General features: G+C 36.8%; 3 protein-coding genes and 1 pseudogene across 3 annotated transcripts in view; 1 reads left to right on the top strand and 3 right to left on the bottom strand.

The window, feature by feature from the left end:
* Window positions 1-11,792, top strand: part of LOC143186513 (oligosaccharyltransferase complex subunit ostc-B) — a 38,661-nt gene extending 26,869 nt beyond the window's left edge. Inside the window, exon 4 of the mRNA XM_076390195.1 lies at window positions 11,251-11,792. Coding sequence (XP_076246310.1) covers window positions 11,251-11,269 — 19 coding nt within the window. The 3' untranslated portion in view covers window positions 11,270-11,792. The remainder of the gene's footprint in view (window positions 1-11,250) is intronic.
* A 157-nt stretch (window positions 11,793-11,949) lies between these two features.
* Window positions 11,950-12,461, bottom strand: LOC143186493 (general transcription factor II-I repeat domain-containing protein 2B-like). The gene is made up of 3 exons (XM_076390172.1): window positions 12,421-12,461; window positions 12,230-12,291; window positions 11,950-12,182 (listed from the first exon to the last, which is right to left on the bottom strand). The coding sequence occupies exons 1-3, from the start codon at window positions 12,459-12,461 to the stop codon at window positions 11,950-11,952; spliced, it is 336 nt and encodes a 111-aa protein (XP_076246287.1).
* Window positions 12,462-12,480: 19 nt separating this feature from the next.
* On the bottom strand, window positions 12,481-13,104 carry LOC143186492 (general transcription factor II-I repeat domain-containing protein 2-like). Its single transcript, XM_076390171.1, has 2 exons — window positions 12,652-13,104; window positions 12,481-12,594 (listed from the first exon to the last, which is right to left on the bottom strand). The coding sequence occupies exons 1-2, from the start codon at window positions 13,102-13,104 to the stop codon at window positions 12,481-12,483; spliced, it is 567 nt and encodes a 188-aa protein (XP_076246286.1).
* Window positions 13,105-15,208: 2,104 nt separating this feature from the next.
* LOC143186491 (uncharacterized) lies at window positions 15,209-16,459 on the bottom strand (annotated as a pseudogene).
* Between the last annotated feature and the right edge of the window lie 454 nt (window positions 16,460-16,913).

The raw sequence follows: 16,913 nt of genomic DNA, 5'->3' as shown, positions 1-16,913 counted from the left end.
ACTTAGAGACCATATAATTTACACCAATAATTGGTATAGAAGTATAAATTTAACCGAAAAAGTAATCGAGTGCAATACCCATTTAGTACGAACCCTAAGAAAAGATAGAAAGGGAATACCTGTAGACCTGAGGTCCGCCAAAAAAATTATGTTTGTGATTATTATGTTTGTGATAAAGTAGTAGTTGTAGACTATAACAATGGAAAATGTGGTGTAGATTTTATCAGATCAAATGATAGCATATTCCACGTCACACAGAAGAACCCTCAAATGGTATATAAAATTAACTTTAGAGTTATTGTTGAAAATATCAGTCTCAAACGCGATGATACTGTATAAACTAGCAAATAGAACAAAAGTCAAGGCACCAGAATTTAGAATAGCACTTGCAATGCACCTTACACAGTGCCATTCACCAGCACTACCAAATCCACCTATTCGATGCAGACTGCGACACGAAACGTAGAAAAAAGAAGGGCAAGCGTGTCTGGAACGAAAATTATGCAGAGAATGCTACAAAAAAAATGTCAAACTATTCGGATCGAAAATTGCTAAAATTCAGACCAAAAAAGTGACCACCTACTGTCCAGATTGCGTTTAAAGTGTTTTAACATAGTGCATCGTTAGGTGTAAAACTTGTTCTAATAAAAAATTTTAATTGTTTTGACACGGACGTTTCGGTTGCACTAATAAACATTCCGCGGGACTCTACTTCGATTTCCCGAAATAAAGATTATAATTATGAATTTTATGACTAACAAATATATATTTTAAGATTCAAATGACATTAACAATTCAACACTTATATTTAAAGTTAACAAAGTTTCCAGTTTGCGTTTAAAATAAAAGGAATAATTTCGTGAATTGAGACGAAGGGTTCGTCGAGCGCTATGCGAGTTCACGGAAGTCTTTTTCTTGGTTGATGTTCAAAACGATATCTCCTGGTCTTCGCGTTCCGTCTTTCCAAGAAAGCTCCGTTGAGTCTGATGGGGATGGTTATCACAACCACCATTGGTTGAAAATAGGTGCGGGAAATCTCTATTTCTGTATTGGCTTAAGCTGCCTTTCCTTTTTTCTATTGGTCAGTTGTGTTCCTTCCGGTTCCGTTTTACCGGCACGGTTTAAGCGCGAGAATCGGCAAATGGTCAATACTTCCGCCCGTTCCGGACAAAACTTTCTCAAAAGAGTTTACAACAAGTTGTAAAACAGCAGGCCTATTCTCCCCGAAGTAATAAACGCGCTGGTCGAGCTGCTGGACAATACCGAAATTCGGCGGAACGACGATGACAATACTGAACACCGGAAATTCCTTAAAATGAAGACTTAAGAATACGACAACGCAGAATTTTGAAAGGGAAACCCGGAAAAACCTATGACGCATCTCACCATGTGCACGCATTGCAACTCGTCTCTGGACATACTCCCCCCGTTGAGAGGGTCCGATCAACACTGAATACACAACTAACTTAATCAATTTGTTTACGGTAATAAATATAAAAATGAGGAAGATAAGTATGTAGCTTAAAGTGAATATAAAAAACAAACAAGTTAAACATTAATACTTATACGATAATAGGAATAACAACTGAAGTATGGTATGATTAAATGTAAATATAAAGATTAATCGTGAATATATATATGCATCTAAATTATTTGCGCATGTATATATGTATCGAAAACTTATAAGATAAATGAGTAATTAAAAAATGATTCAGTTCGCTATATAAACAAAAGGTTTTCGTTGTTAATCCTGATTGAGCAGGGGAACCAAGCGCTTTACGTTCCGATCTAGTGTATTCGTGGCTGTTTTTACAGTGACGGCTCGAATGATACCGTCCGATCCTGGTTGCACCTTGATGACTCGACCAAGAGGCCACTGCATCGATGGCGTATTATCTTCCCTGAGAAGAACGATGGTGCCCTCCTTGATTGGATGTGTGCCGCTGGTCCATTTACTGCGGCTATTTAACTCGTTCAAGTACTCCTTATGCCATCTGATCCAGAAGTGCTGTTTTAACTTCTGAATGTGTTGCCAATTGGAGAGACGATTGGACGGGGTGTCGCTAAAATCTCTCTCTCGTAAGCTCGTTAGTGTATCACCAATAAGGAAATGGCCTGGAGTGAGTGCAAGAAGATCGTTTGGGTCTGAAGGAATAGGAGTAAGTGGACGGGAATTTAGAATAGATTCTATTTCTATGATTAGAGTATTAAAATCCTCAAATGTAAATAATTCAATACCTGCGACGCGTTTTAAGTGGTATTTGAACGACTTTACAGCCGCTTCCCAAAGACCTCCGAAATGCGGTGATAAAGGAGGAATAAAATGCCATTGAATATTCCGCTCTGCTAAAAATGATTTAACTTTGTAGTGATGATCATCAGATCGCAAAAGCTTACGCAATTCCATCAAATCATTGTTTGCTCCCACAAAATTTGTACCATTATCGGAGTACAGGTTTGCACAAAATCCGCGTCTCGCAATGAATCGTCGAAGGGCCGCAATAAACGCTTCGCTGGTAAGGTCACTTACTAATTCTAAATGTATTGCCTTAACTGCAAAACAAACAAAAACCGCTACATAAACCTTTACGCGGGTTCGATTTTTATATCGGCGCTCCTTTATAAAAAATGGTCCGCAATAATCTACTCCTACGTTGGTGAATGGGCGAGCTTCAATGATTCTGGCTTCAGGCAGGTTTCCCATGATGTAGTCCACAGGTGGAGGGTTGGCTCGACAGCAGCGAACACAGTCCTTTATGGCTTTCCATACCTGACTTCGGCCGTCAATGGGCCAGTATCGTCTCCTAACTGCGTACAGGGTGGCTTGTACACCTGCGTGAAGGTGGCCCCGGTGCTCATTTTCAATTATGAGTGCGGTTGCCCTACATTTCGGCACAATAATAGGATGTTTTTGGGCGAATGGTAAAAACGAATGTTCTAATCGACCTCCGACGCGTAGAATACCATTCTTGTCGATGAAAGGGTTTAGGCGTTGTAGTTTGCCTTTTATGACGGAATTACTGTCTTTGGTGAGACACCGTAATTCGTCTGCAAAATGCAGTCGTTGCATCAGTTTGATGAGTACATCGTGGGCCTCTTTCAACTCTGCTGCACTAAGACTTCCTTTGTTTATATTATTACGTTTCCATCGAAAACAGAATGCCACGACTCGTTGCATTTTGCCCCAAGAAGAATAATTATCCAAAAGGGATGTGTCCACAGAAGTTGTAGTGAGACAAATCGCAGCTTTTCGTTCTGGAATGTTGTTCAGCGAAGATAACGTATTTATTGGCCAGAAAGACTCATCTTGTTTAAGCCAATCGGGTCCATGGTGCCAGGTGGATGGCCTTAAGAATTCCTTCGGAGATTGTCCTCTTGAAATATGGTCGGCAGGATTGTCCTTTGTGGGAACGTAACGCCAATTGGAATCCTGGGTTTTGCATTGGATTTCTGATATCCTATTAGCTACGAATGTTTTCAAAATATGTGGAGATGTATTTATCCAATGCAAGACGATCATGGAGTCCGTCCAGAGTATGGTGCGGTTGACTTTGATATTAAGTGCATCTTTTACTATGGTTATTAGATTTGATAGTAATAACGCTCCACATAATTCAAGTCGTGGAATTGTCTGCGTTTTCAAAGGTGCGACTTTAGATTTCGCTAAAAGAAGCTCCACAGACGCATGACAGCTTGCATTGATGTAACGCAAATATACACAGGCTCCATAAGCTTTGTTACTGGCATCGCAGAATCCATGAATCTCGATGTGGTTTGATGATGTATCTAATGCTCTTCTTTGGAAAACTGTATTATTTAATAGTGGTAACTGAGTGTAAAATTGCATCCACTCAGTGTGAATATCCATCGGCAATGATTCGTCCCAATCAACCTTTAAAGTCCAAAGCTTCTGTAGTAAAATCTTCGCAACGATGATGACAGGTCCAAGCAGACCCAATGGGTCATAAATCTTTGCGATTTCCGAGCTAATGGAACGTTTGGTCACCGTTAAAGGAGACATGGAAGTTTTAATTTTGTACGTTATAGAATCATCAACTGAATTCCAGATTACACCCAATGTTTTCAGAACAGAGGATTCTCCAAGGTGTAGATTTTTGTTGATATCTTGTTCCGGTAACCCTTGCAGCAATTGTTTATCATTCGATGCCCATTGTCGAATATTTAATCCCGCTGATTTCAATAAATTTGAGAGTCCGTTACGCAGTTGTATTGTTTCTTGGATAGTTGAAGCACCAGTGAGAACGTCGTCGACATAAAAATCTCGTAATAAAATTTGAGACGCGTGAGGATAATTATGACCTTCATCTAACGCCAATTGTTTGAGGCAACGGATTGCTAAGAAAGGTGCTGCGGATAGGCCGAAAGTGACCGTGTTCAATTCATAAGTTTTCAGCTGGCCTGAATCATCTCTCCAGAGAATGCGTTGAAATCTTCTGTCTTCCGGACGAACGAGGAATTGTCTATACATTTTTTCAATATCGCCGGTGATTACAAATTTATGGCATCGAAATCTTAATAGTACATAAATGAGGTCATCTTGAATTTTTGGACCAATGTATAAGGTATCGTTAAGCGAGATACCGGAAGTAGTTGTTGCAGACGCATCAAAGACTACTCGAAGTTTTGTGGTTTGACTGCTGACTTTGATCACCCCGTGGTGGGGCAGGTAATAACCGTCATTTAAGATATCGCTAGCTTCTGACATATGACCGAAATCTAAATACTCTTGCATTACTCTACGGTATTCTTGATTCAATAATGCGTCGCGAGACAATTTACGTTCCAAAGACATAAAACGTTTTAGCGCTTGAGTTTTCGATTCACCGAGACGTGAAGATTGTTCGTTAAAAGGTAGAGCAACAACGTATCTGCCTTCGTCATTGCGCGTAACATGAGTTCGAAAGTGGTTTTCGCATAACTCATCCGAATAAGTACGAGGTGAGTCTTTAGAAACTTCTTCAATTTCCCAGAAACGAGTCAGATCTAATGGAAGTGTATTTGTAGCATTACAAAACGCATTTTTAGATGTAATCGATGTGGGCACACTCCCCCCAATAACCCATCCAAGTCTCGTTTTTTGCAAATATAAATCTGGATCCTTTGGAAGGGACAAATTGATTTGTCCTACGCATAATAACGACAATGCAACACCAGCGCCTAACAGTAAATCGACTGGTGCTGGCTTATGAAAATCGGGATCAGCTAGTCTTAAATTTTTTGGAATTCTAATCATTTCGCGATTAATTGGTTGATCCGGTATAAATGAAGTTATACTCGGGATAGTGAGAAAGGTAAGAGATCTTTGATAATCACTATTCTTTGACTGAATTGTCGCTGTTATTGTATGTTTAGAGACAGTAGATATCGAGTTGAGAACTCCGACAGAGATCGAACATCTTTGACTTGGAATTTCAAGTTTTTTCGCGAGGGATTCCGTTATGAAATTTGTTGTTGCACAAGTGTCAATTAATGCTCGGCAACAAATTGATTGATTATTATTATTTAAGATGTTAACTTGAGCTGTTACAAGAAGTTCGTTAGTGATTGAATTAATGATAAAGCTATTTTGGAATTGTTTATTCGGAATCTCAGAATGCTTTAGTCAACTAGAAGTTGATGGTTGACCCTCAAAGGGTTCAGACTTTGGTATTAAATTAGTCGTTGCAGTCTTATCTCTAAAATTACCCTTTGACTGTTCTGGATTGTGCAATAACGTATGATGACGTTTGGAACATATGCGACAAGAACCTCCTCTACAAGATTCCGGGAGATGTCCTTTTCTCAAACAATTAGTGCATAAAGCTGATTTTTTAACAGTCGTTATGCGATCTTTTACAGATTGATTGTGAAACGTTTCGCAACTCCAAATGCTATGTTGTTCATTACAAATTGGACATGTCGATGGCTTTACAAAGGTGCTAGCTGATTCGTTATAAACATGTTTCGGATTTTGTTCCGAAGATTGAATTTTTCCCGTGACAAAGACTTGATTGCGTTGAGGACGATTTTTAAAATTTCGATTTTCTATTTGCCTTTCCGTAGCAAAGTTTGATTTTAAAGAAGGCGATTGGCCACAATCCGCTCGTTTCTCGAGAAATTCCAGAAGAATTTTACATGAAGGCATTTTTTTTGTCCTTTAAACTAAGTTCCCAATGCCACGCAGTATCAGAACCTATTTTGGATAATATTATGGAATTTAGCATGCTGTCCCAGGCATCAATGTTTTCGCCTAGATTTTGCAATGATCGCAAATGTTGTTGGATAGTATCAACGAGCTTTCCTATTGCTTCAGGTGTATCCTTCGCCAGTTTTGGATATTCACGGATCGCGTTACAGTGTCGCAAAAGAATTTTACGCGTGTTGTCATATTTCTCTTTTAACAGTTCGATTGCGGTGGCATAATTCGCTTCAGTTGTGCTTAAAGATTCGATGCTGGCGGCGGCTTGACCGGTCAAAGTGGAGCGCAAATATTGCAATTTTTGCACAGCGGATAAATCCTCGTTATTATGAATAACCGAAGTAAAAATGTCAAAGAATGATGACCATTTTTCAATGCTTCCATCGAAAGTCGGCAAACGCATCTGTGGTAATTTGATAGCTATCGGCGTTAATCCTGAAGGTGTATTCGAATCAGATGTATTTCTTCGGATTGAAACGCTCGCAGGGGTTCTATCGATCATTACTTTCGCTCGTGTAATTACTTCATAATAATGATTTTGAATTTCGTATCGGCGCTGTATTTCAGAATCGTCTAACTCTTCTATATCGAATTGGATTTCGTCAAATCTTTTCCAAATATCTTGTAAACCGTTCAAATGCGTTTCAATCAGTGGAATGTTTCGCGTTTCTAATCTCTCGCACGAATCTAAGAATTTAGCGAAGGTGTTAATTTGACCGATTACATGACCGCGTTTGCGTCGCAAAGTATGAATGTTAATTCCCTGAACGATTGATTGGGAAGCAGAATCGTCAGATGATTTGTTCGTCATCGTGGAATAGGAGACAAAGGAAATTGGCGATACAGGCGAGCCTACCTTTTGTCGAGACAAGGATGTCTTTAGAATCGGCCACGAAGTTAAAGTTCTGGCTGCGGTTCTGGGCGAAGAATGCTGCGCTCTGGATCAAGGCTGGTCCCTGTCGCAGCGATGCTTCCTGGATGTTCAGTGTCACGAGAGCCTCAGATATCCGCTTCGTTGAATGGGTCGATCCGATGTTCTACCTTCTTGGATTTTAAACTGATAGGCACCAGTATGTTGATTGATTTCGTTTGTATTGTCCAAATGTCACTGAATCCGGCTCGAAGGACCAAACTGTTTTGACACGGACGTTTCGGTTGCACTAATAAACATTCCGCGGGACTCTACTTCGATTTCCCGAAATAAAGATTATAATTATGAATTTTATGACTAACAAATATATATTTTAAGATTCAAATGACATTAACAATTCAACACTTATATTTAAAGTTAACAAAGTTTCCAGTTTGCGTTTAAAATAAAAGGAATAATTTCGTGAATTGAGACGAAGGGTTCGTCGAGCGCTATGCGAATTCACGGAAGTCTTTTTCTTGGTTGATGTTCAAAACGATATCTCCTGGTCTTCGCGTTCCGTCTTTCCAAGAAAGCTCCGTTGAGTCTGATGGGGATGGTTATCACAACCACCATTGGTTGAAAATAGGTGCGGGAAATCTCTATTTCTGTATTGGCTTAAGCTGCCTTTCCTTTTTTCTATTGGTCCGTTGTGTTCCTTCCGGTTCCGTTTTACCGGCACGGTTTAAGCGCGAGAATCGGCAAATGGTCAATACTTCCGCCCGTTCCGGACAAGACTTTCTCAAAAGAGTTTACAACAAGTTGTAAAACAGCAGGCCTATTCTCCCCGAAGTAATAAACGCGCTGGTCGAGCCGCTGGACAATACCGAAATTCGGCGGAACGACGATGACAATACTGAACACCGGAAATTCCTTAAAATGAAGACTTAAGAATACGACAACGCAGAATTTTGAAAGGGAAACCCGGAAAAACCTATGACGCATCTCACCATGTGCACGCATTGCAACTCGTCTCTGGACAAAGCGTGTCTGGAACGAAAATTATGCAGAGAATGCTACAAAAAAAATGTCAAACTATTCGGATCGAAAATTGCTAAAATTCGGACCAAAAAAGTGACCACCTACTGTCCAGATTGCGTTTAAAGTGTTTTAACATAGTGCATCGTTAGATGTAAAACTTGTTCTAATAAAAAATTTTAATTATTCAATAAGGCACTTTTAATTTTAAAGTATCTTGTATATATTGGCTATATTTAAAATGCACTAACTGTCAGTTTTCATTAAATTGTTACAACTGTAAAAAGTTAAAGCGCTGCGGTCACCAATGACCACCGTGGCGTCACGGGAAAAACTGTGGCCTGTCATATATGACCAACATGGCAGTCAAAGAGTTAACTACGCGCGCGGCATGCAACGTGATTCACACACGTGTTACCCGGGGCCATGCCACCGGAAGAGATGGGCATCGCCCAACCAAAATCGCATCAAACAGCCACGAATCGACGAGAGGAACAATTGCACACTACGAGGCGGCGCCTCCGTGAAAAACACGTGCGCAATGAACCCATGGATTAGCGCGAGAAGTTAACAATTTATTAAATGATATTTATTAAGTAAAATATTAGCATTTTTGCTTGGACTGAGACATAAAAATGATCAAGAGACATATAGATCAGAATTAATGAAAAAAGTAGTTAATACATGTTTACGAATCAGATTTAATCATTACGAATCAAAATAAGTACAATCCAAAAAAAGAATTCTGAGAATATATCCTCATATGATATTAAATTTTAATCAGTAAATGTTTTTATTATTAAAATAAAACAGTGTTCATATGTTTGGCAACTAATGTATTCATTATTTTTCTTACTTATTTTGCAAATACTTTTGTCATAACAAACTTCTAACAAAATCATTTTTTCATGTGCACATGAAAAAGAAACAATCTTTTTATTGTAGTAATTATTTTCTAGTTATGACAGTTACTTTTCTGATTACAAATATCGATATCGATACTATAAAAACATTTAATAACCAATTTTTTAATCGTACTTGGATAATTGAAATAACAGATTCTAATTAAAAATTTATTTTAACTTGACTTCAATACTTTCTTGCAACTTTCATTCTTTTATGTGTTACAGAAACGATTGTTATAATCACGCTTTTCTTAGATAAATTATTTTTAATGAAGTAACACGGTTTATCCATATAAGAAATCAAAATGAAGGACATTTATATCGAACAAGAGGAAGGAATAATTATATTTAATAAAAATAATTAGAAACTTTCCTTAAGCTTACAATACGTAGACTCTTTCTGTAACGCGTTTTCGCCATATGTTCCAACCCTAGTTGTCTAGGAGTTCATCAGATGGTGACTCACACCCAGACCGCCAAATACAAATGTACATCCTTCCAAGAAATCTAAATAATACAAAAAATTTTATTATCGACAAAAATGTTATGCACAGGACTCATAGGAATTTTTGTCTGTCCTGATGTTAGAATGATAACACAAAGCAGTATTTATGTGTGTGTTTACGTATTTTAGTATCTAATATATTTCACACCATCTGGATAGGATTTAAATCCGGCGATTGAGGTGGAGTTTTCATTATTTTCGGGAAATTGTATAACAACCATTCTTGCACTACTCTTGATTTGTGCTTGGGGCCGTTATCTTAGTAAAAGTGGAAAACGTCTAAGATCCCCATTTTTTGAGCACTTTGCTTTAAATTTTCTTTTAAAATATTTAAATACATTATTTTCTCCATGATAACTAATGCAACCTCAAACCATTATATGGCCGCCCCGTGCTTAACAGTACGGCGCAAGTTCTTCGGATCCAACTCCGTGTTTGGTTTTTGCCAAACTTTTTGCAGGCCATCGGAACCCCAAATACTAAGTTTGCTTCCGTCGCAAGACATGACATTTTGCCAAAATTCAGGAGGCTTCAAAATATAGTTTTTCGCGAATTCTGTTCTTTTTTGTCCTGTTAATTTCACTTTTGTAAGGCTTTTTCCATGTTGCACGGCCGTTGTACCCATTCTTTCGCAGTGTTCTTCTAACTGTTTCATGGGAAACTTCTTTTTCAGAAAAGTCTTGAAGGAGTGAGTTGATTTGAGGAGCACTTATTTTTGGATCCTCTTTGACTTTTCTTACTATAAATCGCTCTTCCGCGGAATTTAATAATTTTATCCTACCACGGCCTATTTTATTTCCTATGTACTCGTCCTTCTTCCTTGTATCGTTTTATAACGCATCGCACTGTAGAATAACTTTTGCAAACAATTTCTGCAATATCTATTTTTTCAATGAAAAATAATAATTTTTTTAAGTTCCGGATTTGTTTCTTTACTTTTTCTACCCATAATACTGAATCGTTGAAACAAGAAGTTACAAATGAAGATCAATGCTTCTTAGTTACTTGTCTACATTATACTGACTACTTTCAGCGAAAAGTATAAACAAATGCCTACGAAAGTCACATTGATGGTATTAATTTGGTTGGTTCGTAACATGAGCGAATAATTTTGCGACGTAAAAAAATGTAGATATTTACTACAATTCGTTTTGTTTGCAATTATAAATCAAAACTTTTCACTTTTTATACCATTTTGTTACACTAAGCTGTAAAAAATGTATGTGCATTAAAAGAAATCTGAAAAAGTCCATCGTTGTACGATTACTTCATTCACCTTTACCGCACTATCGACTAAGCGACTAATTTTGTAACCCACTTTACCATTTCGTTAAATTCTTTGGTAACTTCTGAAAATATTGGGTTAGCCGATACTGCGAGTATGATGAAAGTATTAATAAAATAAGCGATAAACGTAAGAAACATTCATGCAGGCAGGTCCGTATAAGTCTGAACATAGCATTGAAAAAGTAAAATTCAAGTATCTTCTAAGCTAATCAGTGTTAGTTCTAAATGCCTTAATAACTTTTTTATAGAGAAGAAAGAGATATATCTACAATTGAATTTAATAAAATTGGAGGTGACCTTGAAATCTCTGAAGAGACTTACATACTAGAACATGTATTATCCAATGCTACTTAATTTTGCCTAATGAAATTCTTTTGCCTCTTCTACCGTCTAATTATCTGAAACATTCTGTATCATAAAATAACGTATAGTATTATTTACATTAACGTTGTATATTTTTTTGCAGGGGATATTTGCAGCCATAAGGTGGATATATGTAAAAACGGAGTTGCGTGAAATTTAATGATTCAGTGTACGATTTCTATATATAACACATAATAACTTTTTGATACGTTACGTCTGCAGAATAAAACAATTTCTAAACTACGGCGACATGGGAAAATACATCACCAGAAAAACAAGTTTGTTTAGTCTTTCCTCATCTTTCGTTCATCTTCTCTTAGCGTATTTTAAAAAGCTTTGTAGTTGTATGCAAAATCAGGGACTTAATATTGGTATGGTTTTACGGTATTAAACAGTTTTTACGACATTAAAACCATACTGGTATTACGCCAACAATACTATAATGCAGGCATGTCAAACTCATATGATATTACGGGCCAAGGGAAATCTGTTTTGTATTAAGTTGGGGACCGCATGTTTTCAATGTTCAAAAAATTAATAAGATACGATTTTTGGAACGATTATATTAATGTATTTATTAGACTCAATGTCAAGCTCAATGTGTTGTATATTATACAACACGTTATTATAGGCATTTTATTTTTCATGTCATTTTTTATTGTATATCATACAATATACAATGCATACATAGATATTTTATATTTCATGTTATTTTTTAAACTTAAACTTAAATATTTTATATTTTTTATAAAAAGCAAAAATAAAAGTTATAATAAGAAATAAGCAAAATCACAGTTTAATATTACTTTTTAGAAGATATTTGACATCGTTTTTCACAAAGCAAGTCATCAAAATTTGGTTGAATATCTTGAGCTGATGCAATTTTAAAAATTGATAATAAATGTTGATCGGCTAATCTTAACCTTTCTGAATTTTTGTTATTTTTCATTAAAGAAAATAGTTGCTCATATAAATAAGTGCTTCTGAACATAGCCAATATGCGCGTAACAAACGATAACATTTTAGGAAACCGATCTACAAATAAAAATGTGTATAAAAATCTGAAATTCCAATTTCCACACATTGTTGCTTCAGCAAAGAATCACATTGGATTTCAATTAATTTCATTTGTAACTTTTCATCACTAATTTCAATATCGATAGACAGAGGTGAAGTAAAAAAACGAAATTGTAATTCACAGTTTTTAAAATCAGAGAACGTAGAAAGTTAGGCGAGTAAAATACGTAGGCACATTAAATTACGTTATACACACAATATATATTTAATAAAGATGAATGAAAAACGTGAAAACATTATAAAGAAACTTTATGAGCTAATTGAAACAATAATAGTGAGCATATTCTATAAATTTTAATTTAGGCGATTTAAGCAATAGATATTGACAGTTTTCAAAGTGAGACAAGTTTTCTTTTTCTGTTTCTTTTCGCTAAAGTAATAATTTTTGTTTGAAGGCGTTAATATTATCAAACAGCGTTGTAGCAACATGATTTTTGCCTTGAAACTTAAGATTAAGTTGATTAAGATGACTTGTAATATCAACTAAGAAAGCCATGTCCTTTATCCATTGTCCACCTTTTAATTCAATACATTCATAATTTTTTGTTCCCAAGAAAATTGTGACTTCGTCACGCAATTTGAAGAATCGTTTTAACATTTTATGACTCGAAAGCCATCGAACTTCTGTATAATATGGTAGATCGGTGTATTCACATTCTATATCTTCCAGAAATGAAGCAAACTGACGATTATTAAGTCCACGTGCTCGAATATAATTTACAATTTTGGTAACTATTTTTAAAACTTGTCTGGTATCAAAAACTTTGGAGCACAGTATTTGCTGGTACATGATACAATGAAAATGTTCAAAATTATTATTATCGTGCTGTTTGCATGTTTCTTTTAATCCTGCAACAGCTCCTTCAGTAATACCGGTCATGGTAGGTACACCATCAGTTGCAAGACAAAACCAACTTTTCTAATGGTAACTTATACTTCTTCGAAGCTTGTATGAGTGCATCAAAAATATCAGCTCCAGTGGCTGTATTATGCATAGAAATGATTTCTAACAGTTCTTCACTTATTTTTAAATTAACATCGCATCCGCGAATAAAAACAGCCAGCTGAGCGATATTTCAAATATCTGTACTTTCATCAATTGCAATAGAGTAGGCTTGAAATGTTGATATTGTTGAACTATGCTGATTTCTTAAATTCTCTGCTATTTCATCAACTATGCTAGCAACCGTATTTCGACTTAAAGTTACATTTAAAAATTTTTTTTATTTTTGCTGGACATAATACTTCCGCAGCTTTAATTAAGCATTCACTAATAAATTCCCCTTCAGAAAATGGTTTCAATCTGCTTGCGATTAAATGTGATAATATGTAACTAACTTTTACAGCAGCTGTATTGTCTTCAACAGATTTAGCGAATACACTTTGTTGTTTTTGAAGAATTGATTTCAATTCCGACAATTTGTCTTCACGAAGTTTTGCAGTGTATTGCTTATGTTTTGTTTTATGATTTGTGTCATAATGTCTTTTAAAATTATATTCCTTAGCAACTGAAATAGAGTTTTTACATATCAGGTAAAATATTTTATTCTTGTTTTGGTCACAAAAATATTGCAGTTCCCATTTGTCTTGAAAAGTACGATGTTCCTTTTAATTTGATCTTTTCTTACCCATTGTTCTTGAAGTTTGATTACATTTTTTTTAAATAACTTATTAGTTTAAAATGAATAAAAACATCCACTTTAGAGTTCAAAAGATGATTCGCTAACGATTGAGCAAATACTGCACTTTGTGACGATTTGTACAAACATGTGTCATGTGTCAAATTAGATCGTTCCGCGTTCTCTCATGTTTCTGATCATCTTGTGTTTTTATCTCTGTTCGGCTTTGGTCGCTGTCTTTTATTTGACGCCTCGTGCCAGCGCGCAGCGTCCCAAGCGATCACGCAACCACACACGACGCCAGCGTTAACCAAAAAGTTCGAACTTTCCAACTTTAAGCGTCACAGCTTGATATTTAAAAATGTTTAAAAAGTCTCGGCGGACCACAACCTATGTATTGACGAGTCGCATGCGATCCGCAGGCCGCGTGTTTGACATGCTTGCTATAATGAAACCGATAGATACCGAAACCGTTATAATACCGAAACTGATATATATAATACCGAAAACTGAAATAAATACCGGTATTTTTTCAGTTTTTCCATTTTAGGCATGGTAGGTTAAGTCTAAAAATAATGAAAATATATTTGAAAAAACCACCTTATAAGTTTACGTTTTTAGTTAGCCCTAAGTATTGATATGCGGTTGAGGATATCATCAGATAAATGATACCGTAATGGTGATAGTACGTATTTTAAAGATGAAAACAATCTTTCAACGCTAACTTGGATTAGTGGCACTGTTAAGGGGATTAGGCAATTAAATTGGGTTAAAATAAAACATTTTTTGACAATTTACTATAAAAATATGTTTAATGGTACTTTAGTGAGCAAGAAAAAATTTTTGTTGACGATACATACATGTAAATAATTGTGTTATTATTGTCTAAAGTATATGTTATTTTGCAGACGCCACTGTGGTTTTGCAGTGGTTCTGGCTGGAAACAATTTTTTTTCTTGACGTTTCGTGTTGCATTCTCATCGTAAGGGTCACAACTTCGGACGGAACCTCTGGAAAAAAATGTGTAATTATGAAAATGGCGGCCATAAAACTGCAGAAGCATGATTTTTCATACAAAAATTTGTCCTTTTTTTTGTCAAAATGAGGGTTTTTATGAAGTTTCTTTGAGGTTCCGGCCGAAATTACACATGGTTTACGTTTGTTCAATTTTTTCAGATCGATCGGAACCTCCGTTTTCTCGCATTCACTGCAGAACGAAGAGAAAACATGGTTTCGAGAAAAAGGCGTTTTAGTTTTGAAAGATTTTACGGTGTGATAATTTCTACATACTTTACTTAAAAGTTTCCAGCAGAATAGTAGGATGTCTCCAAAGCTTCCTCAATATCAGCCTGCTATTGACTCTCTTTAGACCTCCTTCTGTCGACTTGAGCGTCGTTCGTCCTGTTCCCAGACTGTTTCAGCGCGCGCTCTAACTCTGACGTTTAATTGTGCCAAAAACAATAGTAATGGTTGTAAGCCATTATTGAACACGCAAGCCGATAAATACGTTGCTATTTCGGCCCCTTCAGCTCCACTAAAGCCTGTCTTTGGAGCTACATATTTTCCAAATTAAGCTATTGTAGCTCTCGTTTGCATTTTGCGTATATCCGTCGATGCATCGTGTAAGTAACTCCTCGTTGCACAAATCTTCATAAATTGGACGTACAGCTTCAAATACATCTTGAGGAAGTACAGGTTTGTGTTTATAAATATTTAATTTTCGTTCAGCTTTTGCCTTTTGCCAGGTACACCAGCTCTCCGTTCCTTGTGGACAAAACTGATGTTGCGGGTTGGTGTCTGTCGAGTACTTGCGATATTGTGTGGCTAAAATTGCATTCTTCATTGCCTCAATATCGTCACTGTTACTTCTATGGTATTGCCATAATATTTCGACTATTCTCCAATTACTTTATCGGTGAGTTTTACTGGACCAACAAGTCCTTTGGTATATTTTTTCAAATTACGCAACCGCGTACCCATTCTTTTTTGCACGTGTCCGACGCATTCGTTTTTTAATATTAAAAAGTCGTCGCCGTACGATTTTTCATCCATAACTATTTTATAAGTTTTAGAATCTCCAGCTCCAATATAAAACTTATATTTGACTCCGTACTGATCTTGGGATTTCCTAAACATTTCTAAAATCGCGACCACTTCCATCTTCCCTGATGAACCGTCATGATTTATGTGGCATTCACTTTCATGACTTTCCAGCCACTCTATGTATTTGTCGGTACCACTGCGAATTTCCCAAAGTTTACATGCAGTACAGTAGGTGGATTTGATTATGACATTGATAACTTTTCTGCTGTAGTGTCCGATAAGGGATGAGACGCCGCCTAATGACCGAAAGCCTCGTTTCCTCCAGGTTCCGTCTCCTGACACAAACAAATTGTCTTCCTTTTCGCTCTTAGAAATTTCCTGCCTGATTGCAGAAGTCATTGATAATTTGGCAATAGCCGCAGCGACGTTGCCGATTTGTTTTACAAATGTATTATATGTGCGTCGAGCTAAGAGCGCACGCAAATCCATAAGCCCACAAAAATGGTGCAAATCACTGTATCCGGTACCCAAATATCTCATAACTGCATTAAGTTTTGAATTAATTTTATGCATGATATTACTGTGTACTGTTGTAGCTCGTGTACGTACACGTGCGCTTAATCGCAGAAACCGCGGAGCTGAATAACTCCGCGCCAAGTTAGCAAATTCCCAAAGAGTCGGCAAACCGTGACGGCTCTGGCCCCCCGTTTTGCCTCCGAAAAGAGCGCGGATCGTTGGAACGATCTAAGAGCGTGGCGCACTTTGGCATAGCCTGTCTGGCGAACCACATCGCGATAGTACCAGAGCTAATCAGTGTTTGAATAAGAAGTAGTTAAGTTTACGGTGAGTTCCAAGTCTTTAACCTGTCCAAGGACCCAAAACATCCTATCTCCTTCTCACCTGACGGCGATCGGAGGTAGAGCACGCTTGCTCTCGCGAGCAGATGGGAGAGTGGCAACACTACAAAGGATGGAGCACAGGAATGAATGAGTCTGTCACTGCATTTATCGCATGATATTTTGATTTG

Source organism: Calliopsis andreniformis, unplaced genomic scaffold (assembly GCF_051401765.1).
Source record: "Calliopsis andreniformis isolate RMS-2024a unplaced genomic scaffold, iyCalAndr_principal scaffold0001, whole genome shotgun sequence".
Lineage (NCBI taxonomy): Eukaryota > Metazoa > Arthropoda > Insecta > Hymenoptera > Andrenidae > Calliopsis > Calliopsis andreniformis.
The sequence above is the reverse complement of the archived record's forward strand: the minus strand, read 5'-3'. Positions and strand labels throughout refer to the sequence as shown.

Coding starts and splice junctions, on each gene's coding strand:
- LOC143186493 (XM_076390172.1), bottom strand. CDS start 12,461: ATGTTTTCACGTTTTTCATTCATCTTTATTAAATATATATT. Junction 12,292..12,420: donor ATCTTTATTAAATATATATT/GTGTGTATAACG, acceptor TATTGAAATTAG/TGATGAAAAGTTACAAATGA. Junction 12,183..12,229: donor TTCTTTGCTGAAGCAACAAT/GTGTGGAAATTG, acceptor TTTTATTTGTAG/ATCGGTTTCCTAAAATGTTA.
- LOC143186492 (XM_076390171.1), bottom strand. CDS start 13,104: ATGACCGGTATTACTGAAGGAGCTGTTGCAGGATTAAAAGAAACATGC. Junction 12,595..12,651: donor AGTTTCAAGGCAAAAATCAT/GTTGCTACAACG, acceptor TTATTACTTTAG/CGAAAAGAAACAGAAAAAGA.